Here is a 27454-nt window from a genome sequence, read left to right on the forward strand (position 1 = left end):
CACATTTTAATCTCTCTGGTACATTGTGCTGTACCAATCTTTAGGCTCAGAGCTGGTTTTCTCACACCCCTTTGAACTGATCAGGGCTGTTCTCAGTACCAGCTCTAACAGGCTCCTTGGAGAGCCATAAGACTCCTGCCCGGCCTGTGAGACACCCTGCTCCCTTGCTCATGCTTTAAAATTCAGCGAGACTCTCCTTGTGACCAGCAGAGAGGCTAACAGCTCAGAGCAGCAGTGATGGAACTAGGGCCTATGTTAGAGCCTAGACCAGACCCTGCCCCAGGAGCGTGTCACTATCAATAAAGTCACATGTGCTGAGAATATCGTAGATATTTACTGTATGAAATGGCACACTCACAGGTTAGGGTTTCATTTTTAAATGGTGGATCACAGCACACAACTTTCCTTTTGCTTCCACACAAGCAGGGTCAGGTACAAGTGGCACAGACTCCAGAATTAATGGCAACAAACACTTAAAAGAACGTGTACCACAACAGGGCACAGTAACAGTCACCTCAACACAGCGACAAGGTCAACCCTGTGTTTCCAAGTACAAATCAGGAGGATGGGGGAAGCAGCTCTTGGGGCCCAGCTGTAGGGAGGGACTGTTAATGGTCAAATCAGACAGCATGGCAGTCCAGTGCCAGCAGCAGGCTTCTGTCTGTGGGGCCACAGCCTGCCTGGGGCTGGTGGTTACAGACAGTTCTCTAAGAACCTCACCCTTGCCACTTAGTGGGAGAGAACCTAGCCAAAGCATTGGCCTCTTCTCCCTCCTCATTGGAGAATAGCTCCTACCCTCCCACCCATCAGTGGGGCTAGCTGAACACACCCTGCTCTAAGGGTGAGGAGAAGGGTGGGACAGGGCTGCACCCAGGGCTGCACCTCTTCACCCCACACTTTGGGCAGCCATTAACCCTTAGTGCTAGGATGGTGCTGTTTGGAGTCGGTAGCATTTTACACCCACTGGTGTAAGGGACTGTGTGGGGTGAGGAGGAGTTGGGTCCAGTACCTCTTCCTTTGTCATGGGCAATAGCTGCCCGCTACTGCCACTATTTTGGGGGGTGGGGAGGGAGAACAGTCTGTCTACTGCAATAAGCAGAGATTTCTTTACGCTACAGTGACAGTGTTCTCTGGTGGCTGGCTGACCATGCAGCCAGCCCCTGTCTGCACTCAGCGCAGGGTCCAGTGCAAATCCATTCTCTGGCAATGAAGTTACTACACATTCCTCATTCCGTGGCGTGTCTGACAGACCCCTCGGCTTTCTCAGAGCAGTGTTAGCATTTCCGGACCCCATCATAACAATGAACTAGAGGCAGGAGCCTGTCTGCCATTTAGTCCCTAATCAGTGCAGCTCTTCCTCCTTGGAAGCTGCTGTGTCGTTTTCCTGCTGCTCGGGGCCAGAGCTGGCTGAGTTGCTGCTTCTCTCTGAGATGCCCATGCAAATCCCCTGCAAAGAGAATCTGTTGTCTGTAGTTTCCAGTGAGCCAGGGCTGTCCAAACCACAGCGGGATAATTCCACTGCCCGCTGAAATTCAGCAGCTGTTTAATAGCGTGCAGCAAAAGGCTGCACAACCGTTTCACTTGGCAATGGCAGGGTTAATTTAAGCAGGCACAATGTAATTACCCAGAGTGGGACTGGGCCAGAACAATGAGGTTAACGATCCCCCTGCCCTTTCCCAGCGAGCTGGGGGATCTTTCCTGACTAGTTCTACATCTCATTCAAACGCAAAGTGCTTCCGAGCCCCACAGCAATAACCCCCGAGGATTCAGTTTGCAAAGGGAGGGTCCCCTTGGATTGTTAACTGGATGGTCCCTAACAAATGGAAGGTTACAACAGGTCTGTGCACATTTCTGCAGCTGCTCTGAAATAAAACATCAGAAGGCTGAAGTGCTAGGCGGCTTCCACTAAGAATTAAGGACACAAAGAATAACAGAGATGCTGTAACACGGGGGTCATCCAGCCATGTAACGGATGACAAGGCGTTAGTCTAGAGATGGCGTTAGTCTAGAGATTCCTGCTTCGATTGGTTAATAGCAGCCACTTGGTCACACAGTTCACTGGAGGCAAAGTCGACTAACTGTTTTGAACCTCCTTGTAAGTCGTTAAAATTCTCATTATGAGACAAACAGGTACAGACAGCAAGGGCCAGGAGCCAAGTCCACCACAGCCGCATGGGTCAGGAGCACCCGGGAGGGACACCCTTCAGTCAGTGATCCATATCTGCTGGTTCCCGCGGAGCAGGGAGTCAGGTTGCTGTCGCATATGGTGGGTTGCCATACTCAGGCTTCCTCCCCGCTAGAACCTGCTGGCTCAGGAGATGGGTTCTGTTCTGGAACGGCCATCGCTAGGCTGTTGTCGTGTCAGAGACCCTAGGGCTGTGCTCCCGGGGACGAGCCAAGCTCAGCAGTGGCTTTTGGCTTGGCCCACAGCCGCTGCAGTCCGTGGCAGGGCTGAGCGTGCCTGGAGCAGGTTTGGCCTTGGAGAAGTGGTGCTGTCACGCAGAGGTGGGCGCAGAAGCCCCTCAGCCCTGGCTGTGCAGAAGAGCAGGGGGTCAGCTGCACTCAGGAGGCCCCCAAAGATCCTTCCAGCAACTTGGTCCAGCTCCAGTAGAGGATTGGCTCAGCCTGTTCTTGGGGTGAAGTGTCCAGATCTGCCCCACCCCGCCCCCGTTCAGTTCTCTGCAGAGTGCGGGAGCTGCTCTGCGGAGGCCTGTACAGGACAAACAGGCTCATTTGTATCTCTTTGGTTTCGATGACGGAGCAGGGAAGGGAGAGATCCCTGCACCCGGCGTGGGCTCTGGCAGCCTGGGCGATGCCGCACAGGGTTGGGTGTGCAGCTCTATGGCCACGAAGCGCTGTTCCTTTTATGGGCCGTCAGCTGGCAATAATCCAGCGTGGAGCAGGAGGGAGCCGATAGGCCTGGCTGCAGGGGGGAGAGCTGCAGCACAGCTGTCCCAGCCAGGCCTCGGTCACACAGCAGCCCCCACCCATCCCCTCACTCCTAGTAACTGAAAATGAGGGGTGGGGGAGACTTTTTCCTCTGCCTCTGGGTCAGTCTGGCCTGCAGCTGGACACGGTTAAACTGGCCCCAACTCCTGTCCACCCCGCTGTGGAATGGATCAAATGGTCACTGCTGTCAAAGTGGAGGGGGAGCCCCAGAGCTCAACTTTCAACTCTTTGCAGCCCGTTCTGCAACGGACTCAGCCCCTCCCTGCCCCTTTCAGCCGGTACCTGCCCCGCTGCTGGTTTTGCCAGGGTCCAGAGGAAAAGCCGCATGGACAGCGTCAGAGGGTGGTTTTTCCACAGTAGTGGCATCTATAGGTAACGTGACTGGTTTTCTTTTGTAGTTATTCCCTCATTCTTTGCAGCATTCCCCTCCCCCCACTAACCCAGGGCTAGATTACTCGATGTCCACCAGGTTTGGGTGCGAAAAGTGACGCTAACGGGGATGGATGGATGCACGGTGTGTTAATGGCTAGATAATGATGTGCCACGGCTCTCTCTCCGCTTCACATGGGGACACACTCAGCTTCCATCCGGGCTACCAAACTACACTCGGGAGATGCTCAGCGGGAAGCTGGCGAGGAAAATGCCCTGAGGCAGGACCTGGCCCCAGTGAAGGGAGCAGTTTGGGGTTGCAGTGAATCCGGCTGCAATGTCATTGACCTATGGTCTGACTGATCATGGGACGGCGTCAAAATCAGTTCCCCAAGACCCTCCCCTGGCCCTATCGGTTCATTGAAGGTTGTGTGGGGAAACGGAGGGTCGCCATGTGGATGAAGCCAGGGAAAAGGTACCTAAAGCACTGGTGGGTTAGGAGGTGGAAGGCATGCTTGGGGTGTGCTGAGAACAGTAGACCCTGCTGCTGGACAGCTCGGCCTTTGCTCATCCGCCCCCTCCTCTCGGACAGCTGGTGTCAAGCTGATCTATGGGCCCAGTCCCAAGGCAGGGCAGCTAGCGTTCAGCAGGAGCCGTCCCTGTGTCCCAGAGCCAGGCTCAAGGGCTGCTCTTCGGAGTCTGGCACCACCAGTCACTATCCCGCCTTGCTCAGCTACCAGCCAGACATGCATGGTGACCAGTCCTCACTTCTCTGCCTCTTCTCCCTGGGGCAAAAGCCACACATCCTTTAGGCTGTGAGCTCCTCGGGGCAGGTACCCTGTGTCGGGCAGGGTCAAGCCCACCACTGGCCCTCCGGCAAGGTGCTTCAGCTATCCAGGGCTGGCTCACGTTCAGCCGAAGCGAAGCGGGGGATCTAGCTGCTAAGAGTTCGTGGGAAGAGCCTGCCCCTTATGGCTTTGTCCATCCTCATCTTGTGGCTTCTCCCTTAAAGCGCCCCTTTGGTTAATGGTGGGTGGGATGCTATGGGGAGCGGAGAGGCCCCACATGCTGTACCAGTCTGAGCCCCTCCCCACAGTCTCCCTTCTCCACCCCCTGCCCTAAATGGGGCCACTGCATGAGAGAAATTATACTACAAGGAAACAGGATGAAGATGCAGCTTGCGTGCTTGCGTACCCTCCCAAGGAGCGCGCCCTCAGCCAGTTTGCCCTACTCCTGCCGCCAGCCTGCACGCACCAGGCCCTGCAAAGAGGCTCCCCTTGAAGCCATTGTGCTTAACTGCCAGCCAGCCCAGCTTCCAATCCAGCTGTATCCAGGGAAGAAAGCAGCTCCAGGCGTGGCCAGGGAGGAGCCTTTCCACCACACCCCCCTCCGCTCCTGCACTCAGACCCCGTCTCTCTCCATGTCGAAAAGTCCCTCCCGTCGAAGTAGCACCGGAGCCGGGTCACCACTCGCTGACTGGCTTATTTCTTCTCCACTTCTCGCCCTTCCCCGGCGGGCATCTCGGGCTCCCACAGGAGGAACTCGTGGAGCAGGGTGTTCACCGTCTCCGGACACTCCATCATCACCATGTGACTGCCCTCATCAATCACCTTCAGGAACGCCATCAGCAGGATCTGGGAATAGAGGACATGGCACAGGATGGCCATCAGGGCTTATGGAAACTGGAAGAGTCAGGATCCCAGCCAGCAGTTCCCCCTCCCATACAGGTGGGCACTAGCGGGGGTGGGGAGGGCATATACTAGTGCTGAACTGATGGTGCAAGGAGGAAGTCTGGAGCTGTCAGACTCAATGGCAGAGCCCCTGGGGCTGAGGTCAGGCTCAATGGGCATGGACTGATTTCCCCCCAGCTCCAGTCCTGGCACCCAGCTCTGGGCTTATCTCATTGGGACGCAAGCTGCTGCGAGAGCCACCCTGCCCATGCCAGCAACACGTTCCACGCTGCTCGTCCCCAGAGGAAGAGGAGATAACGCCAGGCAAGGGCAGCTGAAGGGCTCTGCCTGTCTGTTCATGCACTGGCAGGCGTCAGCCATCGCTCACGCTCCAGCTAGCCTGGGGGAGCAGGGTGACCTCCAGGGCCGCTGGCTGGCAGCACAGGAGCCAGAGAGGAGATGTGCCCTGAGCCCAGCGTGCCTCTCTGATCAGGGGCAGGGAAGGGGGGGCAGGCAGTGGGTGGGGGTCCCTGCCCAAGTTGACCAGCATGTTGCACACAGCTGTCCACACAGGGTGGCTCTGCCCCCAGGACTGCATCCAGCTGGACCCCTACTCTGCCTCTCCACCATGGCAGTCGGGGGAGTTCAAGGGAAGGATGATATATCTGCATATGCAAATCAGAACCACATTTCATCCAATGGCTGCAACAGCTAGATTGGGCTCTGTCCCATGAGAGGGCACATTGCACCTGAAGGATGTGTTCCTTCCAGCCACTCAAGGCTGAAGGGTTTTAATGGGTCCTGGCCTGAGTCAGTACAGCAGGGAGGGGAGATCCCAGGGCAGGGGTCTCACTGGGGGCAGCTGGGGAGAGGCAGAGAAAACCAGGCGATATGACCCCACTGGCCTGGTCCAGCACAGCAAGAAGGGGGATGCTGACTACACAGACCAACGATCTGATGCCACTTAGCAAATCCCATTGCTTCTAACTCACACTGTGCTCCTCAGCCCACGCAGGTCTGGCTGCCGGTACCGTACCTCGGCCATCCGCTGATCCTCCTCCACTGGCACAAACTTGTCATGCATGCCATGGACCAGCAGCACCGGCACGGTGAGCTCGGCGTGATAGACCTCGTCACCCTCCGGCCAGTACTGCCCACTCATCATGGCCCGCAGGACGAAGGAGGATACGTTGAAGGCGTTGCCTTCCTTGAGCAGCTGCTTCTCTTTGGCACCCTGGCGAGCGAAGCCAGCCCTACCGGGCACATGACAAAGAGTGGGGGAGAGTTAGCAGCATGGCCCGGGTCAGGGGGAGCCCAGCTGGGTCTGCAGTAGCACAGAGAGCTGGCGCGGAAGATGCCTGGCACAGGGAGTGAGCCCAGGCGATGGGCTGGGGAGGGAGAGCTGCTGTTTGCCTGCTGGGCGGACGGACTGACTGTCTCTGGGCAATGGCAGAGCCCAGATGATCTCCCCCTGCGCGTCTCTGCTCAGCTAGAGCCGGGCCCCTCTTGGGGCTGCGAGAGGCCGGGCAGGCCCCTGCCGTGGGTGCATACTAGCCCCTTCAGATGCCATGCTTAGCGGGACAATAGGTGAAGCTGTGCAAGAGGGGGTGAGAAGCAGATGTGGGGAGCTGCTGCCAGATGTGGCTGCCACTTGTCCTGGCACATCCCCAGCGCTGCCTCTGCCCTTGCTGGTACGGCCCGTCGTACCGAGCGGAGGAGGGGGAAGCTTTTCATACCCTTCTGCAAACCTCTCCCTCCCCAGTGTTAATTTTCTCCAGCCACAGCTGTCAGAAGAGTTGGCGACTCACTTGAGGAAGCTCCAGGCTAGGCAGGGGGACAGGCAGTGAAGGATGCAGGTTGGCATGTTGAAGATGGAGCACAGGCTGGGCTCCAGCGCGGTGGGGCCGCCCCCGTTGATCATGATCACCTTGTGGACCAGGTCCGGGTACTCATGGGCTAGGAAAGTGCAGAAGGAAACCCTGCAAGGAGGAGACAGGGCATTTATCTGACGGGGGGCACCCGCAGTCACACCAGCTGGTGTGGAAGTTACAAAGGCTGTTGATACTCGTATGTCTGAGTACAAAAAGGATTGAGGCTGGCGGCCGGGGGGGCTTCTCCCCCTTCCCCCCCCACATGGGATAGTGCTGTTAGAGAGGAGATACGCCTTCCTCGGAAGCTGTCCCAGCCATGGGCTCCCTACACACACCACTCTGCCAACGCCAGTCACTCCTGACCTGCGCCCCCTCTCTGCTATCCCATCCCTGGGCTCCCCACACACACGGCTCTGCCGACCACCCTTAATCCTCCCCTGCTAATCCAGTCCTACTTGAAACATGTGGGTTGACCAAGAGCTGAGGAACCCCAATATCGTTGCTCCAAGTGAAACCCAGCCTGTACCATTTACTTTGCCTGAGACACATTTTGAGCCCCAGAGCAGGAGGGAGCTGATCGGTTCAGTCCTGCTTTATGTACACACCTGAACTCAACCAGCTGCTAGGGCATCTTTGCTCCATAATTACTGGGGTCTGAATTACACAGACGCTCCAGAGCTGGAACAGGGATAGCCTCTAACGAGTGTCTGATTCTCACTGCGCTGCAAATCAATCATTAGACAGCATGGATGAGAGTGTCCATCGCACAAGGACCTGGGTGGCGGGAGGGTGGGGGGGATGTTTCATCTCTGATCTAGTTGACAGCCAAGATCCCTTCACGTTCCACAGCTGTCTTTCAAACCTAATCCCCTTTCACTCACCGGCTCTGAGCCAGTATCTGTCTCCTCCATTCCTGGCCACACCATTAAATACCTCGGGAGGCTGCAGCGAGGGCCTGCTCCTTTACGAATTCCTTCTCCCCGCACTGCTCTTTGCACGGCTTAACTGCTGCCTAATTGACTTTCTTGGACTTACTGCTATTTATAAGGCCCCCTCCCCCTTGCAGGACAGGTCATCAGCACTGCTTGGGAGCAGTCACTCCCCCTTCATCAGCCTCCCCGGAGGCCACAGATGGAGGTCTTTGTGCAGCCTGGCTTCCAGCATTAGAGAGCAGAGGGGAGATGGTGCTGATCATAAGTGAAATGAGGTCTCCAGCTCTCAGTTTAGACCCTGAAGGATGATGCATATTGGTCCCTACCGGGAAAGCAAGAGCTGGGATGAGCTGTCTGGCTCTACCTCACTGCTAGGAGCACTAGGACTGCAAGTGAGTGGCCGGGAGCCCCTGGGGCATGATCGAAGCTGGACAGCCAAGGGGGTGGGACCGAGCTACGGAGACATTCAGATGCGGTTTCCCAGTTCAAATCCAGATCAGGTCTGGCCCGAGCCCTCTGTGCGATGAGGTGACTAGTCTCAGCACAGGACTTCTGCCCCACCGGCCTCTAGCCAGCCCTCTCGTCAGAGGTCTCGGCAGAGAGGCCAAGGATGGGAAGCGCCATGGAAAGTGATCTCCCCTTTCACCCGCAGTGCCTGGGGGTGAAGCACATGCTGTGGGGGGCCTGCCCAGTAGCTGTTCCCAGACTTCCTCAGCGTGGCTCAGAGCTCGTTGCATGGCCACTGGGAACTGCGCAGGCTACCTCTGCTCCCCGGGCAGCAGTGACCAGGGGGAGTGGAGCTGACACTAGGGCCAGCCAGCACAGCACAGCCCCCCAGAGTGCATGTTTAGGGCCTGTGATCTGGGGCTGAAGACTGAATCCGCCTGGGGGTAGGGATCATGCACCAGTCGACAATAGGCAGCAGGAGATGCACTGGGCTTTGCTGCAGCCGCTGCCAGGTTTGCAGAGTCTCCTCCCAGATTTAAGAACCAAATAAAAACTAATAATCAAGGGATCAGGAAGGAGGCTGACCACTCCCAGCCACCCCTGACAGCAAGGAGCCCACTGGGGAGAAGCTACCATTAAAGGGACAAGCCACACAGCTACCCTACCAAGCAGAGCCAGAGCGAGAGAGGTCTATTTGCATTACTGCTTCCTCTGGCCTTGCACAAGCCTTGCAGCTGCAACTTGGGCCACTAGTTTCCTTGACGGGACAATGGGCCAGCTGCATGGGGGGCTTCCCTCACCTTCCAAAGGGCCAGTCCAGGAGGATGGCCCAGTGGTGTGATCCAGCTTGATGAGTGGTTGGGACATGAGACCAGATGTACCGATCTGTAATTGAAAGACCTCTAGTCCTATCATCTTTCTTTCAGCGGGGAGTCCTGACCCACACGGTGTGTTGAGAGACCCATTCACTAGAGAAGACTATGCTGGGGTGGGGAGTTACCCACTGTGCAAGCCTCTCCACCACCTGCCGGTGCCTTACCCGTACGAGTGGCCTATCAGGATGTTCCTCTTCTTTGCATAGCGTTTGAAGACGGCCCTCATGTCCTCAGCCAGGGCATAGAAGGTGTAGGCGGCTGCGATCTGCGGGGCGGAGCTAGAGCCATGTCCGGCCAGGTCTGGGGCCACCACCTCGTAGCCCAGCTTGCTGAAGAAGTCCAGCTGCTCCTTCCAGATGTCCAGGGAGCCGCCCACGCCGTGGATGAAGAACAGCACCACGTCACTCTGCGTCCCCTTGCAGCTGCTGATCTGCTTCTTGCAGTCGATGTTGACAACCTTCTTGGGCTTGCGCTTCCGGCGCTTGCCGGGCGCCAGAGCCTGCTGGGCGCTGGAGCCCGGGTTGGCGGTGCCCTGGGTGGAGGCATTGCCAGCAACGTCCGAGAGCTCCAGTTCCATGGTGCTCTGGGGCTCCATGGGGCCGTTCTGGCAGTGCAGGAGCTCGGAGCGGATGGCATCGCCCAGGTTCTCAATCACCAGCTGCCCACTGCGGTAGAGGGTGATCTTGCGCTTACAGTGCACCACGCCCCGCTCGGGCCCCTCGGGTCCCTCCTCGGGCTGGCGGGTGGGCAGGGTGTGTTTCACCCGCAGGACCCTCCCGGGCTTCACCTCCAGGAAGCTGTAGCCGTCGCTGGACTCAAAGCTGTCCACAGGCCCCACCGCATTGGTTGTCTTGCCCATCAAGCAACACATGATCCCATCGGCGATACTGGTCAGCATGATGCTTCCTGGAAAGGGGTGAAAGGCAAGCAAGGAGGAGAGCTGTTAGCGAGGAGACCGACTCCCACTGAACCACCCGCGGTCCTGTCCCAGGCCAGATCTGCAGCGGGGTATGAATTGGCATTGCTCCATTGACAGCAGCTGAGGATCTGGCCTGTCTCAGGGCAGGGAGAGCCAAGCAGCTCAGTGTGAGCAGGACACGACTGAGCCTGGTTCTTCTCTACCCTGCACCGTGTGTCGTTGCTGTGCAGAGAGAGTGGAACATGCTGCCGTTCGGCTCTGTAGCACTTCACACCCACCAAGTGCAAGCAGCGGGGAATCAGGCCACTACAGCCAGAGCTCTTTGTCACCCTCCCCCAAAATCAGAAGAAAGAAATCCCCAATGTGGCCCCAGGGGGCCTGATTCTGTTCTTACTTACACTGGTGTGAATCAGCAGTAAGTCGAGCCAGTGGAGTCGCCCCGGGGTAAATGAAATCAGAGTGGGGCCCATTGGCTCTTAGCAATGCACATTTCTCCTGCTTTGGAGATGTTAAGTGCGGAGTGTTAGCACAGATGCGCCCTGGCAGAGACGCTCCAAATGCCCAGATGGGGCACTGGCGACGAGACGCAGCCCGAGTCTCTCCTCGCGCTACCAGAGCACCAGCAAAGTCACCTCAGTGAAAGTCAGAGGAGGTTCAAGTCCCATGAACAGTGCCAAAAACAACCCCACTGTCCTGACTCACAAAACACAGTAACAGTCCCCCCTTCACTGCTGCAGCCTTCCTGCTACCCACGTCACCAGATACATGCTTTGCAGGCGACTGAGAAATACACTCTGATTTATCTAGTCCCCTTTCGTCAGGACTCCTGGGTTCTATTCCTGACTTGCTGAGTGCCATGGATAAGTCCCTTCCATGGATGGCAACTGTGATTAAGCAAGTCGGGTGTGACGCACAGCCAGCCTGGCTGGAGATAAACTCAAGTAGCAATAAACCAGCGTCTAGATAGCAACAATCCCTGGCATCTCACAGCCACCCACAGTGGCAGAGACAGGCCCCAGAAGAGATAACATTAGAGGGCATGTATCTAGGTCACCACACACACCCGCCAATACTATTCCTTTGCCCTTGCCTAGCGCCCACACACCTCAAAGCACTTTACAGACACACTCGTTAATCAGAATTTACAACAAACATGGGAGGAGAGGAAGATTATTACCGTCATTGGCATCGAGAGAAGAGACTTACCTGAGACCACAGACCCAGTCTGTGACCAGCTGGCAGTTCTAACCTGAAACATCCCCACCCTGTGAGGAGAGGCCGATTCTGCTGAGAAAGGGTTACGTGGGTTCTGGGCAGAAAGAAAGAGAGGGAGAATCTAGAGTGTGGGCTGAGCAGGCCTGAGCGAGGAACAACAGGTGTAGCCAAGCCTGAAGGGAAGGCTTGAGCTGGAATTTAGGTTACTGCTAAAGCCAAATCCCAGGAAGGGGCGAGTTTGGGATGCAGGCTGGGAAAGGAACCTACTCGCGGAGCCAGACAGCAAGGGGAATGTAAATGTTTTTTGTGACACACAGTTCCATTGCTGCTTCCGACGAATCACCCTCCCATCCCTCCACAGACACACACACACGCCCCCGCCACACGTACACCTTTGCTATCCCCTCTCAGTTCTGAATCAGCTCAAACTCAGGGAATCGTTTAAATCAGATTCTTCGATGCTTGCCAACAAGAACTCCCAAAGAAGAGCACATTTTTAAAAAATCTACATTTTACTTCTGGCCCCGAGTTAGCCGCTAAAGAAAGGCAGCTACAACCACCAACATATATAGATTTGAATGGTCTGAATAATGCATCTCCAGTCAAAACCACCAGTACAAATATTGGGAGCTTGAAATTACAGGGAATGGAGTTGGAGAGTTTAATTACAGTCATTCCATAAACCAAGTCTGACAATCGTGCGGAAGGGGAGTTTGTGGGGGGTGTAATTACGGCTCCTCTTCCTCAGGGGGCGGGAGGCATTCTTATTGGCCTTCCAACCTCTCAAGGACCAGACCGTAGAAGGCCCAGCTAAGGACACAGATTAGTGAGAGACCACCATGGTCCGGGCCACCCCCAGTAAGAGGACCCAGACCAAGCTATGACATCTGCCTTCACCATCTCAAACCAGTGAGAGCCTGGATGGGGCCTGTCTTAGCCTGTGAACTCCCTGGAGCAGGGGCCATTTGGGCAACACTGAGCATTGCTGGTGTGTAACAGGGTAACCTGCCTCTTTGAGGGCCAGGAGGCCTCAGGTCTGCCAGCCCTGTTCAATTAGCCCCAGCCTGCTACACCCACCTGGGCAGCGGGACTGAAAAGGAGGAAAGCCCAGCCGAGAGCTGGTTGGAGGGCCCCTGCAACCTCAAGACTCCAGGTGGGAGGCCCGAGTCACTGCTCCGCAGAGAGGCTTCTGCAGGGAAGAGGCTGCAGCCAGGTGGGGCTGGGAGTGGATTGACGAAGAACTCAAGTGGGGTGGAAGGACTCTTGTTTGGGTGGACTCTTGCTGGACTTTTGTTACCCCAAAAAGGGGACTAGACCATGAGAGTGACTCTGCAGGAGGGCTGAGCTGCATGAATCCCCAGGAGCGATGGAAAACCCTTGTGAGGAGAAACCTGAGACAGGCACCATAGAGCCCCCCTGGCCAGGAGGGGGTGTTCTGGAGGCGCGCTGCCTGCGTCGAGGAGCCCTGATCCTGACCAAGGCCTCTGGGCACGACCTATTAAATAACAACAGGGGATGGGATGTGGCAACTTGCCCCTGCAGCACACTGATTCAAAAGCAGTCCAGGTGGGCAGGGGCTGACAGATCTAACCATTGGGTGGCCCCTATGTGAAATGAGTTGGTGGGTCTCGGTGTAATCGGCACTACAAGCCCCCGCCCCGCTGGCTGGCAGTTCTCAGTCGGGAGGCCAAGGGTGAAATAAGTCCTGGAGACTGGGCTCCTCTCTCACCCCAGGGGTGGCTCTTCCAGCTCAGGGCTGAGAAATCAGCAGGATCGGTATAGGGGACGCTTGCCCACCACTGTCCCAGCTCTGTGCAGAAGCAGGTGACTTCTAGCTCCAGGGCTGCCAGTTTACTCAACATCCACCCGCGTCAAAATCTAGCCGCTGTGAGCCAAAGTGCGGGCGAAAGTCCCAGCTGCTGCCCGTTGACAATGCGCTGGGGGATGAAAGCAGCAGCGCTACCATCCAGCTCCCGGCAGCACGCATCTCTGGAGCAGGGTCTCCTATTTCCCCCCACAGCTGGCCTGCCAAGACAATGGTGGGCCGCTCCCTTGTCCCGCTTAGACACGGAGCCGCCTTGATCGCAGCGGCCCAGCAATGCTACGACGTCCAGGAGAAACAGCCCATTCTATGCAAGTACGGGACGCTGGAGCGATGTGTCTGAGGGCTGCAGTAACACGTCCGCCAGCTGTAAGGTGCTGGCTCTTTACTGAAGAATACTCACGCCCACATGCGTCCTCACCAGAGGTTCCCATGGCTGCAAGAGTGAGTCTCAAATCAGGCTTCTGGATCAGAAACTACTGGGGTTTCTGTGTGCCCTGCAGCGTCTTTGCATGTGGAGAACTCTTCTGCCAGCCTGCGTCCCTCCTCCCGCCCGTCCACAGCGGGCACATGGGCCAAGCCAGTGGCTGCGAAGAGCAGGAGGAATGGGGAATCAAAGCAATACAGAGTCAGGGTTACAGGGAAAGCTGCAAAATACTTATGCAACAAGCTTTCAACCCAATGGACAAATGTGGGGTAGGAAGGGAGGGAAGGAGGGAAAGTGGCCAAGGTCACAGCAAAGGGTTCAAAAAAGAACTAGATAAATTCATGGTGGATAGGTCCATCAATGCCTATTAGCCAGGATGGGCAGGGATCGTGTCCCCAGCCTCTGTTTGCCGGAAGCTGGGAATGAGCAACAGGGGATGGATCACTTGATGATTCCCTGTTCTGTTCATTCCCTCTGGGGCACCTGTGGTTGGCTACTGTTGGAAGACAGGACACTGGGCTAGATGGACCTTTGGTCTGACCCAGTGTGGCCCTTCTTATGTTCAAACCTGCTCTGATCCGCCAGAGGCATTGCCTGCACCTGCCTTCAGGAGAGTCGGGGTGACTTCAAGTCAGGGACTCAGCTCAGCGTGTTGCTATGGTGCAGGTGGGAGAACTTTGGCCCCAGTAAGGTGGATACACGGGAGCGTAGCTCCTATCTGCTGCGGCACTGGGATGCTAGATTGTGCACTGGGGAGAAATTCACGCCAGGGCAGGGAGACAGCAAAGTTAGGCTCCCATCTAGGTCACCCTGGACTGAAGAGGAACAGAGGCCTTGTGGGGTCAATTTCACCCCATATGCTTGGACATCTGAAATCAATGCAATAGCACTAGTGTAATCGCCCTCAGCGCAGTGAGCTCATACTAGCCATGCTCTCAAGCCCTGCAACCTGCCACCCTAGGAGGTGGATCAGGGTCATTATCCCTGTTATTGATGGGGAAACTGAGGCACAGAGAGGTGGTAGGAACTTGCCCAAGGGGCAAAGCAGGGAACAGAAGCTGGGAGTTCCTGACTCCCACTCTAATGCTTAGCCCTCCAGATAAAACAGTAGGTCAAAGGATCATCACCACCGTTGGAAGAAGGACTAGGGGGATGGTGTCATACGGTGGAATGGCCCTTTGGCTTGCATCCCGTCTGTGACTAATTAGCTGCCTCCCAGGTGAATAGTCTGAGAATCAGGTGATAAGATTCAGGTCACCTGGTCCTTGGCTAAAAGGCTAACAATCAGCCAGCTGGGAGTGAGCCAGGCCAGCCCCTGTGGAGAACAGGACTGGGTTTAGCTCTTGGATTTATGTCAAACTGTTGGATTTGGAGAAGCAAAACCCAACAGTGTAGAGAAGAGCCTGAGCTGCAGCTGTTGGATGCCCTGGCTTACAGGTGGGTGTTTGGTGCGTGCGGACGGAGGCTGTTTCATGCAGATGGGAACAGGAGATGGAAGCCCAGAGGGCGAGATGAAGAGCTCGTCTATTACCCAAGTTCATCTGTAATCTGAATGCCAAGAGCAGTTACAGAAGGGATCCTGGGAATGTAACCTGGGTCAGAAGTGACTCTGTGGCACAGCACAGAGACCCACCATCCCCGCAGAGAGAGGCCCCAAGGCCCAGGTAAACAGAGCAGATGCTACCAAAGGATCCACACCCGGATATCTGTGTCAGGTCCTGACCCGCTCCCCGCAGGAGCCAAACTCGTCCGGGGTCAGGCAGCCTGTAGGATGCAGTCCCTGCAGGGGGGAAGGGGAGATCCCCCCTCCCGCGGGGCAGGTCGAAGTGCATTTCTTATTTACCAGGCCCAGGCTGGCGCAGTGAATTATTGATGCTGATGGACTGTTAGAGCAGGAGAGTACAGCTGGATCCATTGCTGTGCAGAGGGGGCTGGCTTGTTGGGAGAGCTCCCCCCGCCAGCCCCCACCGGAGCTAATGCCTGCACTTACTGCCAGCCAGACAGCAAATCCCTGCAGAATGGAGGGAGGGAAGCGCATGCTTCCAGCAGGGAATTAAGTGTATAAACTCCAGCTAGGCTGTTAGGAGCTGGCCACTTCACTCCACCAACACACTTCAAACCCACCCGCCGGCAGGATGACAAGAGCTTTGTTCACAGATGCCAGGAGAGGGAATTAGAGCAGTCAAAATAAATCCTGGGGGACAGGTGGTCTTGCGGTTGGACCAGGGGGTTGAAGTCAGGACTCCTGGGTTCTGTTCTCAGCTTTGGGTGAGGAACAGGTGCTGGAGGGCAAAGCAGGACTCCTGGGTTCTAGATCCATCTGCAGTCTCCCACGGCTAGTTGTTTTACCACGCTGAAGAAAATGACCCAGCCCTGCCTCCCGGGTTCATCTTTGTAAGGCACAGGGAGGCCTTTGCCTGGAAGGGAGGAGAGGAGCAGGGGGTGACTATAAGCTGGGGGGAAGGGATCCAAAACCTTTTTACATGTTGGATCCTGTGCTCCGCTGGCCGTAATGGCCTTCGCATTGCATTACAGAGCACCCCAGCACCCCACACGCCATCCAGACCGTATCAGCAATCCCCCACACCACAGGGGCTCAGACAAAGAACATTCAAATGCACTTGATGGAGAATAAAACTTTCATCCATCAGAAATAACTTTCCCCCTCACAGTGCCAGTCCAGAAGTTCTAACACCAAGACGCTGGGCATGGTACGAGAATCTAAGCGGAACAGACTGGATGTGCCACATGCCAGCTCAATATCAGCAGCTAGTCCCAGTAAGTGGTTTTGCCCAGTCGGCCCCCAGCACAATTGGCCGCTCCTGGGGATTTCTCACCACAAGGGCAGCCCGTTTATTTCACGCAGCTCATCTGAGCACCAGTTCCCTTAGCAAAGTCAGAGGCTTTATGCAAGGGGAGTTTCCTGTCAATTCCCTTCTTCCTTTTGGGATAAGTAGCTACAATTCAAGTCTCTCCGAGCTCTGAACTCAAGGCTCAGAAAGTGGAAGCCCCACACATGCCATGTAACAATCTGGACAGTGAAATGTACCAACAGGACTTGACAGACACCTCACCAAAGCTTCCTCCTGCATTCCTGACATCCTGCCATTAGCCTGGAGTGGGAACTCCTCACTGGCCAGGGACAGATTTACTGGTACCATGCTCAACACAACAGAGTCCAAACGGTGGCTGAACCACCCCCCCCAACCCGCCCGCCCCTGGCATCACCACAATCCAAATAATAAAACGATGGAGTCACAGGTATAGTTTTACCATATTTTAGCTTGTGTCTGATACGTACACACATGTGCACACCGAACTACCTCTGTCCATAACACTTTGCAGAAGTGTGTACATATTACTTAATTCCTGAATTATATCATTATCATATATAGCAAAGATCATCCGAGGTACAATGAGCCCGATTCACTGGCACTTGTGTCACCTCTGCAAAGCAGGTGCCTGACGCTACCAGATCGGAATGCAGTCACTTTGCAAGGGGATCACTGACGGTGCAAGGTAGAGGAGAGTCAGGTCCCACATCTAAACCTGCCATGTCCCTTTGCTGTCACGTCTGTGTTAGCAGAACCCATGTTTCGCAAGGGGACACATTAAAACCTGCCTCCTGTCAGGGTGACGGATCATATAAAGATTCAGCTGCTGGATCCAAGGGCTCTGCTTTGTACACTGAATACAGCAGCACCTCCAAGGCTCCTGGCCCTCAGAGTCAGGGAAGTGGATAACTGGACCCTAAGGAATCCTGGGTCAGGCCCAGGTTAGTTCACGTCTCTGCCCCAGCGAGGAAGAAGACACCAGTGGAGGCACTAGAGAACTTACCCTGAAAGCAGCCAGCATGCAAGGATGAGAGGGTCTCTCTTCCCATCACATGGTGGAGTGGCAGATCCTGAGCTACCATAACCCTCACACAGGCCAGGCAATGTCAAGCCAGTGCCCTTGTGCTGTGATTTCTGGACCCAGCCAAGTTCACGTCCGGGTGTCCTCTCCTCCCCAGCGCAGACATGTCCCATGGGCACTCGTGCAGGATGCAGCACAATCCCTAGAATGCCAAGATTTTTCTGGCAGCTTCCTAATCCTTGTATCTGTTAATAGCTGCACTAAACCAGCTGGTCTCATCCACCCCAGTTCTTTTGCTCTTAAAGGGACAGCTCCTTCCCCAGCTGACACAGCAAAAGGGAGACAAAGCAGGAGACTTCCCAGCATATGAAAAGTGGGGTTAGACATGGGAATAACTTGAGTAAATTTCGGGGGTGGAACCAGTAGCATAAATTTGGTTCTGCTGACTCCCATTTTCAAACCTTTGGTGGATGGAGCACCAGGATCCTGGATTCTAGTCTCAGCTCTGCCATTGATCTGATGTGTGATCATGGGGGCAGATCATGTTGGCTTTCTATGCCTCAGTTTCCCCATCTGTAGTAGCCTTGCATAGTGCTTTGAGTTCTATGGATGAAAAAAGTCAATGCAAGAGCTAAGCTGTATTATTGAGGATCACATTTAAAGGGAATTTTGTCCAGCTGTTTTAAGGTCCCCTATGACCAGCAGGGGGTCAGTTCTGTCCTCCCACTACGTCAAATACCTTTGGTGGGAGTTGGGGAAACTTCTTCTCTTTTGATTAAATGCAAGTCAGGATCCTTACAAACATGGGAACAGCGACCACAAATTGACTGAAAACAAGCTGAGAAACACCCAGTCCTATAGAAGTACATTAACCAACACCAGGGGTCAGTCAGCGCTGCCCGGCACCTTTGGCACTTGTCACACCCGGGGCCAAGCAGGTTTAACAGCCTAGTACATAGAGCTGGTAGCATGCTGCACTCACCAGGCCCCAGCTGCAGGACAATGAGAAATCGGTCCCCCTTTCCTTACCTGACCAAAGGCGAAGGGAGATGCGTACACACCTTCTCTTGTTGGGACAGGACTCAGCTGGCCACGACATGGCACTCAGCTACCCAGAGCCTGACTTGAACCCCCAGCTGGGAGAAGCCCTGACTGCCTTTGTGATGAGCTGGAGACACTTTGCTTCTCGGCGCCGCAGGCAGTATTGTCCCACTTTGGAAGACGGGCAAGTTGGTGCCAGACTTGGGCTCCTGATCAACGCCCCATTGGAAAAGTTAAACCGACACGTTGCACCAAATGTCTCACCTGGCACTGGACGTAAGCTACGGAACAGGCCTGGGGCCCGGTCAGAGCAGAGCAGGCAGCGGTGAGGTATTGTCTGAGCGCTTGCTCCAGGGCAAGATGGGATTGCAATTGCCAATGAAAAGGCAACTAGCCCCTTGGCCAGGAGTCAAGGGCTGAATGGGGCCTGAACTCCCCACCTACCCCAGAAGGGGGCTGCCAGGACAGTGCTGGGCAGAGGGCCCTGCCTGAGAGAAGCTGACTCTGCCCCTGCCCACGCTGACCCTGCTCCGAGGGTAGGCAGGCTGTGGTCACCAGGCAGCACCGAGCCCAAAGGGTTAATGGCTCAAGCCCTCTGCTTATGCACCTCTGGTTCTGTTTGTTTTGAATACAGACAATAATTAGCTTAACTGCCTTTTAATTAAATGAGCCCTGTAAATGAGAGCAGCAGATCCCACAGACTGGCCTCCCTTCCCCACGGCGCAGCAGAGACCGACTGTCTCGTTCTGCCTTTGGCTCCCAGCACGAGTGGGGCTTCCAGCCAGACCTCACTTGGCTAAATCCTCACTCACCCCTTTGGGTCAATGGGCTTCAGGCTTAGTAGCCTGGATGGGAGCCAGAAGAGGCCCATCAGTACCAGGGTCACTTTGAGGAGAGTTTGCCTAGGCTGCTCCGGGGGTCACTGGGGAAACAGATTTCTGGAATGTCCCTATAGAACACATACGTCCCCCTGACCCCAAATAAATCCCTCTCATTCTGCCCTTTCCTCCCCTCCCTGTGAGGCTCCTGAAGCCATTTACACTTGAATTTTCACAACACCCCTGTAAGTAAGGTATTATCGTCCCAGTATTACAGACAGGGAAACTGAGGCATGGGATGGGGAAGTGACTTGCCCCAGAGGTCACATGGTGATTCAGCAGCAGAGCCCGGACTACAACCCAGAAGTCCTGACTCCAAGCCCGCTGCTCTAACTGCTACAATTGCTCCTGCCACCCTCAGTCTGGCTGTAGATTTCTCCTCTTCCTGCACCTCTCTCCCCCATCCCTCTGTGCAGTGTGTGTTCGTTATTCATCTCTCAGTGATCCTCTTTTCCTTCCTCTCAAGCCCAAATGCCATCAGAAAGAAGTTAATAAGGCCTTTGATCTGGCAGCGCAGGACTGCAGGTCTCAGCAAATACTAATGGAGATGCTGCAGCGGGAGCGGAGCAGCTAAAAGGATAAACTGTCTCCTTCCTGCCTGCGTTTGCTGCGGCTGAAAAAACCTGCTTTTCACAGGCAGAGCTGATTTCTTAAACGCTTTTGCAAGGCGGCTCCTTCCACGGCTGCACGGCTCCCACCACCTAGTCACACACACACACATTCGCTGCCCTTGTGCTGACACTGTCTTCCCCACGGCCGAGATGGTGTTCACAGCTCCTCCACCGGGGGTGGGTGGGAAGGAACCGTCTGGACCATTTCACCTGTCCAGGCACAAACCCTACTTGGCCCTTTCCCATGAAGATGGATCAGGAAAGCTGGGGCGGTCTCCCTTGCCCATCAAAAAAAAATTACTTTCCCAGGCAAGCAGATGTTTTTGCAAGGTTGCACACATGTGTATGAGCCAACCCCACTCTCTTCAGTTCCCCTGCAAAGCAAGGAGAAGCTGTGACCATCAGGCTGAGCAAGACCCAGACTTTCTCAGGAGGAAGGGAGTGCTGATCCTTGTCTCTGACTTGCTCCTAATGGATAGAGGGCAGCGGTCAGTCTTACCCATGCCCCCTTCAACAGGTCTCTGCACCATCCTGGCTCACCTGATCCAGGCCCCCAGGATGCCAGATTCCCTGCAGCTGTTATTGGGTTACAGACAGAAATCCTCCCTTCCCAATGCTCCCAACCCCTGCTGAATCTGTTCTCCTGGGAGCTGTGATCATTAACAGCACTGAGCCTGTCCAGAAGAATCACGCTGTTGCTTCTCTAGTTCCTTTCATACGTGGACCTCAGAGCACTTCGCAGACATTCATTAATGCAACTTTACACACCTGCCATCTCCCAAGAGGTCTGGACTACCCCATAGTAGAGCTGGGGAAATCGAGGGACAGAATTTACACAGTGAGTCAGGAATACACGTGACGTGAGAACAGATCACAGGAATCCTGCCTGCCAGCCCACTGCTCTAACCACTGGGTGACACATGCTGAACGAATGACATGGCTATTACATCAGCTGAAGAGAAGAAATAAATATGAGGGGTGGTAGAAATGGGAATTCAGCAGCTCAGTGCAGGGACACTTGCTCACTCATATGGGGCTGACCGGCTCAGCAGATTCGGGGGCAGGGCGCTCAGTCCTCACCGTCTCTCAATATTGCCAGTGAGGCTCTAATCGTGACTGAGAGGGACCCCTACTGAAAACCCAAGGAACCAAATCATCCAAAGGCTTCCAAACCCTGCCCCATACATCAGAGTGAAAACAGGATGACGGAAACCAAGGCAGGGCTTGTCTACTTCACAACCTGCTGAGACAGCCCTTGGAAGATTTTCTCCCTAATTCTTCCCATTGTGCCTGGTGCCTGACTCCCACCCGGAAATGCTCAGCGTGGGACAGTGCTCAGCCATCACCCCTGACAATCAGCAAATTAGCACAGCTGCAGAGCCAAGAGTCAGCTAAACTCAGCCTCTAACAAGGCCGGACTGCGATATGAAAAGGCAGAATGGAAGGAAGCCGGGTGCAGAGCAGGGAACCGTGGTCTGGAAGGAGACCCCTCAGCCTTCTCTGCACTAGCCTCTTTCTTAGATTCTCTCCCTCTTGCATGGCTCATATCCTACTGAAATGGTGGGAGGATTAGTGTAGACAGAGCTGGGGTATATTTAAACCACCTGCTCAGAGGTGGGCTACATGATACAGTGCTTATAACGCCAGGAGGAGAGTCCCTACTAGGGTTCCCAATGCTGCTGGTGCCAGCGGGGCCGAAGCAGCGGTAGCCCTGGGGTGCAATCTTTGCTTAGATTTCCCTAATAGAGCCAGGGCCCATGAGCGATGGAGTCAGTCTCAGATATCTCCCTGGAAGATGACTCCACCATCCTTTCCCTTTTGCAGAATCTTCCATTTGAGAATCTCCAAGCCCTTTGCGTACTTTAAGTTGCACATCACCCTTGTAAGCAAGGCATCATCCCCCATTTTACAAATGGGGAAACTGAGACTCAGAGAGATGTGACTTGTCAAAGGTCACACAGGGAGTCAGTGACAGAGCCAGGAATAGACTCCAGGAGTATGGACAGCCAGTTCTCTGAACTCCTAGGCTACTAGAAGTCAAAGCTCACCTCATACCTCACCAGAAAGGTCATTTCCCCGGGATTTCCAATAAGGGCTTGGATTTAAGCTATGCCCTCAATAACAAGAGGTATTAATGATCTCCGTATGGGTAATAGGCTAGTGAACGTAATAGGATTTCTGGCTGATCTGCTAGAATTTGATTCATTTACCAGGATAAACTCAATTAGCCCATCTCGCTCATTTCCAGACCTGATTTCCTTGGAACCTTTCCATCACCATGTCTCAGGCAGGGACTCTGCTAGCTGGAGAGAGATTCACCGGAGAAGCAAATTCTCCTGCCCTTTGCAAAGATGCTTCTCACCTCCTGATTACAGACCCACAGAGCAGCTCTCCAGCCTTCTCACAGTTGCTACCTGTTCCCATGTGGCTCATGGGCGTTCTCCATGGTGCTAGTCTAAATCCTGCTAGTCTAAATCCAGGAAGGGTGCTTGCGCTGCAGATTAGAAGCCAGATATCACCACTGGCAGCAATGACACTGCTTAAGTGCCTGAGGCCAGCAGAACTACGAGCCTGATCCAGAGTCCACTAAAGTAAATGGGAAGGATCAGAACCTAGGTCCTTAAGGATAAGGGTAGCTGATAAATGCTTCTTTGGCTTAGGCCACGGATTGATTCTCAACCCCCTGCTGTCCATTAACTGCTCCCTGCCCCCCTCCTTACCTCCCTACACTAGGCACAGATCAGGGGTGTTTGTTGACCAGGCAGAAAAAGGCTGAAGGAGAAAAATATACATCAGGCAAAACCAGATGTACAGACTGATGAAGCACCTCTCGGTGACAGAGCCCAAGCGATCACGTGGCGGTGCTGGGACGTTCTTTCCACACTGTGAACTTTGAATCGTGCTGCAGCATAGAAGGAGCCCTCCCCTCTCCCCAGCCTGTTATTGGCCTAACCCATTGACAGTGTCTTGGGGCCATTATCCCACCGCACACCACCCCTTTTAAACACTACATTGGGGGAGAAAGAGTTAACTGCACAATCATCCATAGAACTGAAGGAAACGGATATTCCAGAACAGAGGCAGGCCCCCTCTGAACAATACAGGGCTGTTCCCTTTGAAGCCTCTTCAGCTGGGACATCTCTGTTCTTATATACTAAGCAGGGAAGGTTATTGGGAGCCCAGTAAGCTGCCTCCAGCGCCGGCCTGCTGCTCAAACCAACACCCTCCCCTGCCCTCCTACAGGATTCCTTCCAAATCCCTTACTGACGATTAGCTTGGCACTCACATTTCAAGGGGTGACAGCCCCTGCTCAGTAAAGGAATTAATGGAAGCTGAGGAAAGCCACCCAGCAAGTGTGGCAGATAAATACGGCATTTATCTGAGCTGGTCAGCCGCAGATCTCAAAGCACTCCACTCGGGAGGGGAAAATCACCCAGCAAGTCAGTGGAAGAGCTGGGAACTGTCCCCGACTCTCCTACTTCCCACTCCACTGCTCTAACCACCAGAGAACTCTGCCTCCCTCAAGGGCAGCCAAAAATCCAGGGCTCTTCCCTCCAGAGGATGAAAAGACTGAAAATGAAACCATATGGACTGTACAGAACTTTGTAAAGATTCTGGTAACCATGGTGACAAGCCCTGGGTACATTCATCTGCCATCCCCAGCACAAAGAATTGAGCACTAGTTACATAACGCCAGTCACAACAGTGAGTCAGGCGCAAAGAGCATTATATAAACCCCCTTCTCTCTGTACCTCTGCCCCCTGCATAACCCGTCTGGGATAGGCTCAGTTGAAACATCACAGAGAGGGGATGGAGCAGAGTTGGAACCTTCTGCTTCAAGCCACTGCAGGGGCTTCTGGCTTCCTTTCACTGAAACCCCTTTCATTAAGAATCTCAACAGAAATGTTACCACACGACCTCCAGAAGTCTAGACAGTATCAGTTCAGCAGTCACAGTTCACTAAGGGCTCGTCCAGACTGCAGAAGCAACAGTCTTGGGGATGGGGGGTTACCGCACGGCAGCCCCCAGACAGTGCTATTACGGCGTTTGATCTCTCTTGTGTAGATGAGACCAAAACAAGTTACAGTATATGCATTTCCCTGCCAGCACCACAGCTTCCCAGGGAAAATGCGCCCTGATTCTGCAGTAGAGAGATGCCCAGGAGCACCATAATGCTGATGGCTAGTCCTGCGAGACAGAAGCAGTCTTGTTTGTTCTCCAAGCCCAGTCTTGGTCTCCGAGCTCAGCTCTTGGGCCTTTTGCATTTGAATCACAAAGCTACTGAGGAGCCCCCCTGACTTCCCTTCTCCCTGTCTTCCTCCCCCACTTCCAGGATGGTCGTGCCTGGCAGAACAGGCAGGCCGAGGAAAAACAACTTACTGACCTATTTTGAGCTGAAATGCCTTGAATTTTATATAATGTGATGGCAAAACATCACAGTCAGAGAAAAAGAGGGTCAAGATGCAAATGGAGGGCTGGAGGGCAAGAAAAATGGATCCAGTAACACTACGGCCATGCATGCAAGGCTCACAGTACGTGGGGTCGGTATGTCCCAGCAACACTTATACCATACCCACCCCCCAGAGGTGCTGGGCTCACAACCACCATCAACACCCTACTGTACAGGATACAAAAACCAACTGAAGACTAAGGGCCAAACCATCCCCTATGTGGGCTGCTCCAGAACAGGATTTGCAAGGTTCCTGACTGATCATTCCATCAGAGACCTGGGTTTGCCTGCTCACACCAGAAGAGGGGATCCCCAGAACTGCCTCCTGGCTTCTCTGGACACACAGCTGCCTCCCCACAACTGTGACTGCCCCTCCTGCCTCTTTGGAAGGCTTCCTCCCAGCAGTGGGGGGAACTAGTATAAATGAGAATGCCAACAGGTCAGCTTTCATATCCAGCTGGATTTCCTGTTGATGGAAAGTGTTTTTTCCTCTGTCCTGCCCACAGTGCAGAATCCACAGGCCAAAGGGTGGGTGGGGGGTGGAAATGTCCTTTCACAGCCCCTCTGCATCCTTAGCTTTTGGCTCATCTTTGCTCACAGAAGTCAAGAGGAGCATTTGACCCCAACAGATGAACCAAGAGTATTGTTCACTGGGGAGCATGTCTAATGGGTAGAGCAATAGAGATCTGGGTTCTTCTCCTGGCTTTGCCACTGACCTGCTGCATGACCTTGGGGGGACCTCGCATCCCTTCTTGGTGCCTTAGTTTCCCACACTGGGAATAATATTTACAGCCTTGCAGGGCAGTTGGGGGACTTAATATTTGTAAAGTGCCATGGAAATGGAGAGTGACATTAGATGTGCCAAAGCTGGGATTCTAATTACAATAATAATTTGTTCATCTCTTGTCCCTTCCATCCAAGAATCACAGATATGAATGGAGCTAAACAACATCCCAAGGAACATGCAAATATTGTTATTCTCCCTCCCCTCATACCCTCTTCCCTCCCCCCACCACAGGTGGAAAAAACTGAGGTACAGAGAAAACATTCAAACGTAATGACAAACAAACAGGGATCTCTAATAAGCACACAGGAGCTAATCGTTTGCACCACTAATTTTTAGTGAGCCATCTCAGTGCCTTTTAAGCAATGTTCCCACTGGGGAGGGAGCAAACATTTTGTATCGGGGAGGCTATCACCTGTGGTTTTTATATTGTGCCTGGCTTCTTGTATGCCGATTGTGTCACTAGTTGGTTTATTAGGATCCTGGGAAGTACCTGGGAGGATTTTGCAAGCAATAGAAATGGGATCCCAAGAGATTCAGATCAGATTGCAGTTCCCACCAAGCCCTGAAAGGTGAAATTCTCAGCATACACAGGGACATAGGTGCTGGAACTAGGGGGGCTGCCAGTGCTCCACCCCCTGGCTTGAAGTGGATTCCATTATATACAGGGTTTACAGTTTGGTTCAATGGCTCTCAGCCCCCCCCCATACAAATTGTTCCAGCCCCCTTGCACAGGGATGCAATTAAAGTATGCAACATCCTTGCAAGAAGCGGGAGTGGGTCCCACAGTCAGTGGCAGGACTTTGCTTTGGGCCCCACAGAATGACAATATAGACAAATTATATTCAAAAGAGAAATGGCATCACACAAAAATAAAAGCCTCTATAACATGCCAGGCAGGTTGGGAGCCATGGCTAGCTACTACCACAAAGGTCTCTCTCCCTAGGAAGTAAGACCTTGAGAAACACAGAAGATCATGCATTGCACAATGAAGCAACCTGTATCTGACCCTTCCAGGATTTAGGGGTCAGTTCACCCCCTCATCTTCTCTTCCAGAGATATCCTGACGTTACACACACACACACACACACCACAGCACAGCCACAAAATAACCCAGCTGCAATTCCTGAAGCAGCAAACGCCACAGCCCTGAACTACAGAAAGGAGCGAACCAGTTGGAGGAGGAAGGGAAAAAAAACAAAACAAGTCCAAATCAATACATTAAGATGCCCCCTCTGCCTCTTTCCCAAGCCAAAAATCCAAGATCTGCAACGCACAGCAACAGTGGTGCCTTCCTCAGAGCCAGCGATAATTTATTGCAATTGCATCACAACAGGAGATGCATGCACCTAAGTTTTGCTGGTGGGTAGCTTTTTCCCTTGCCTAAGCATGCATGGATAATACAGCTATTTATGTGCAAACAACCTGGCATCACTCGGACAGCTACTGCCTTCCCCTATTTTCCTGAGATCCCATTTAACGCCTCTCAAATCCCTTTTGATCTTAAGCTTCCGAGCGGGTCTTTTGGCCATTTTGCACCCTGTGCAGAATACCCCCCTCCTCCTTTCCCCTGTGCATGACCCAAATTCCAGCTGTACATTCAGTCCCCTGTACAACAGAGAGCGACAGAACATCATGCTCACCTCATTGATTGACAAGAATTGTCAGCGGTTGAGATTGCAAGTAAAAGGATTAATCTTGAAGAAAGCAAAAGAGGGGGGAGGAAGACAAGCCAAAGTCAGCAGCCGCCCGTGCAAGGAGCTAGCGCTGGCAGGATGCTCAGCTTTTGAGCTGCTCTGATTACATTTTTTTTTTTTGCATGTGCAGTAAGAACGATTGAGCCTTCCCTTCAGCTAAAATCATCTGCTTTAAAATGGAATCTCTCCTCCCATCTTCTCTCCATGAGCCACAGTGGAGGGGAAAACACCATAGCCTGGCTCTGGGGGATTTTGGGGAGCTATTTGCCCTTGTATTCTGTAGCCATAGAGAAGCCCCTTAAATCCCTCCCACAGAGGAGGAGTTTCACGATGACAGACAGGGAATCTTACCAATTGAAGCAAAAAGTCACCCAATTTACAGCCTATGGAGAGCTTGGGAGAGAAAAAGGGGTAAGGGGACATGCCTTCCCCTCTAATCCCTGGCATGGGGTGTAAAGTGCACTAGTCCTGTTGCCAGTGCTGAGGCTGGGAACCAGGACTTTTTCTTCAATTGCATGAGGGCGTCCCTCGTCTCCTGACACATCTCGAAGGAATTTGGCTATGTTTGTGACAATTCGGCTGTTAATCTGCTGAAAACACTTTACCGCCAAGATTGTTCCAATTAATTCATATGATTTTATG

General features: G+C 53.9%; 1 protein-coding gene across 4 annotated transcripts in view; it reads right to left on the minus strand.

The window, feature by feature from the left end:
* Positions 1-315: 315 nt before the first annotated feature.
* ABHD8 (abhydrolase domain containing 8) overlaps positions 316-27454 on the minus strand; it is a 31571-nt gene continuing 4432 nt past the window's right edge. The window contains exons 1-5 of one of the 4 annotated variants that reach the window (XM_048830745.2): positions 26759-27095; positions 9278-10019; positions 6797-6967; positions 6025-6241; positions 316-4952 (exon numbers count right to left, since the gene is read on the minus strand). In XM_048830745.2, coding sequence (XP_048686702.2) covers positions 4800-4952; positions 6025-6241; positions 6797-6967; positions 9278-10011 — 1275 coding nt within the window. In that variant the 5' untranslated portion in view covers positions 10012-10019; positions 26759-27095 and the 3' untranslated portion in view covers positions 316-4799. Of the gene's footprint in view, positions 4953-6024; positions 6242-6796; positions 6968-9277; positions 10020-10430; positions 10724-17333; positions 17560-26758; positions 27096-27454 lie in introns of those variants that run through there. The other 3 variants (XM_048830742.2, XM_075123170.1, XM_048830743.2) reach the window with 3 other exon arrangements.

Source organism: Caretta caretta, chromosome 25 (assembly GCF_965140235.1).
Source record: "Caretta caretta isolate rCarCar2 chromosome 25, rCarCar1.hap1, whole genome shotgun sequence".
Taxonomy (NCBI): Eukaryota; Metazoa; Chordata; order Testudines; family Cheloniidae; genus Caretta; species Caretta caretta.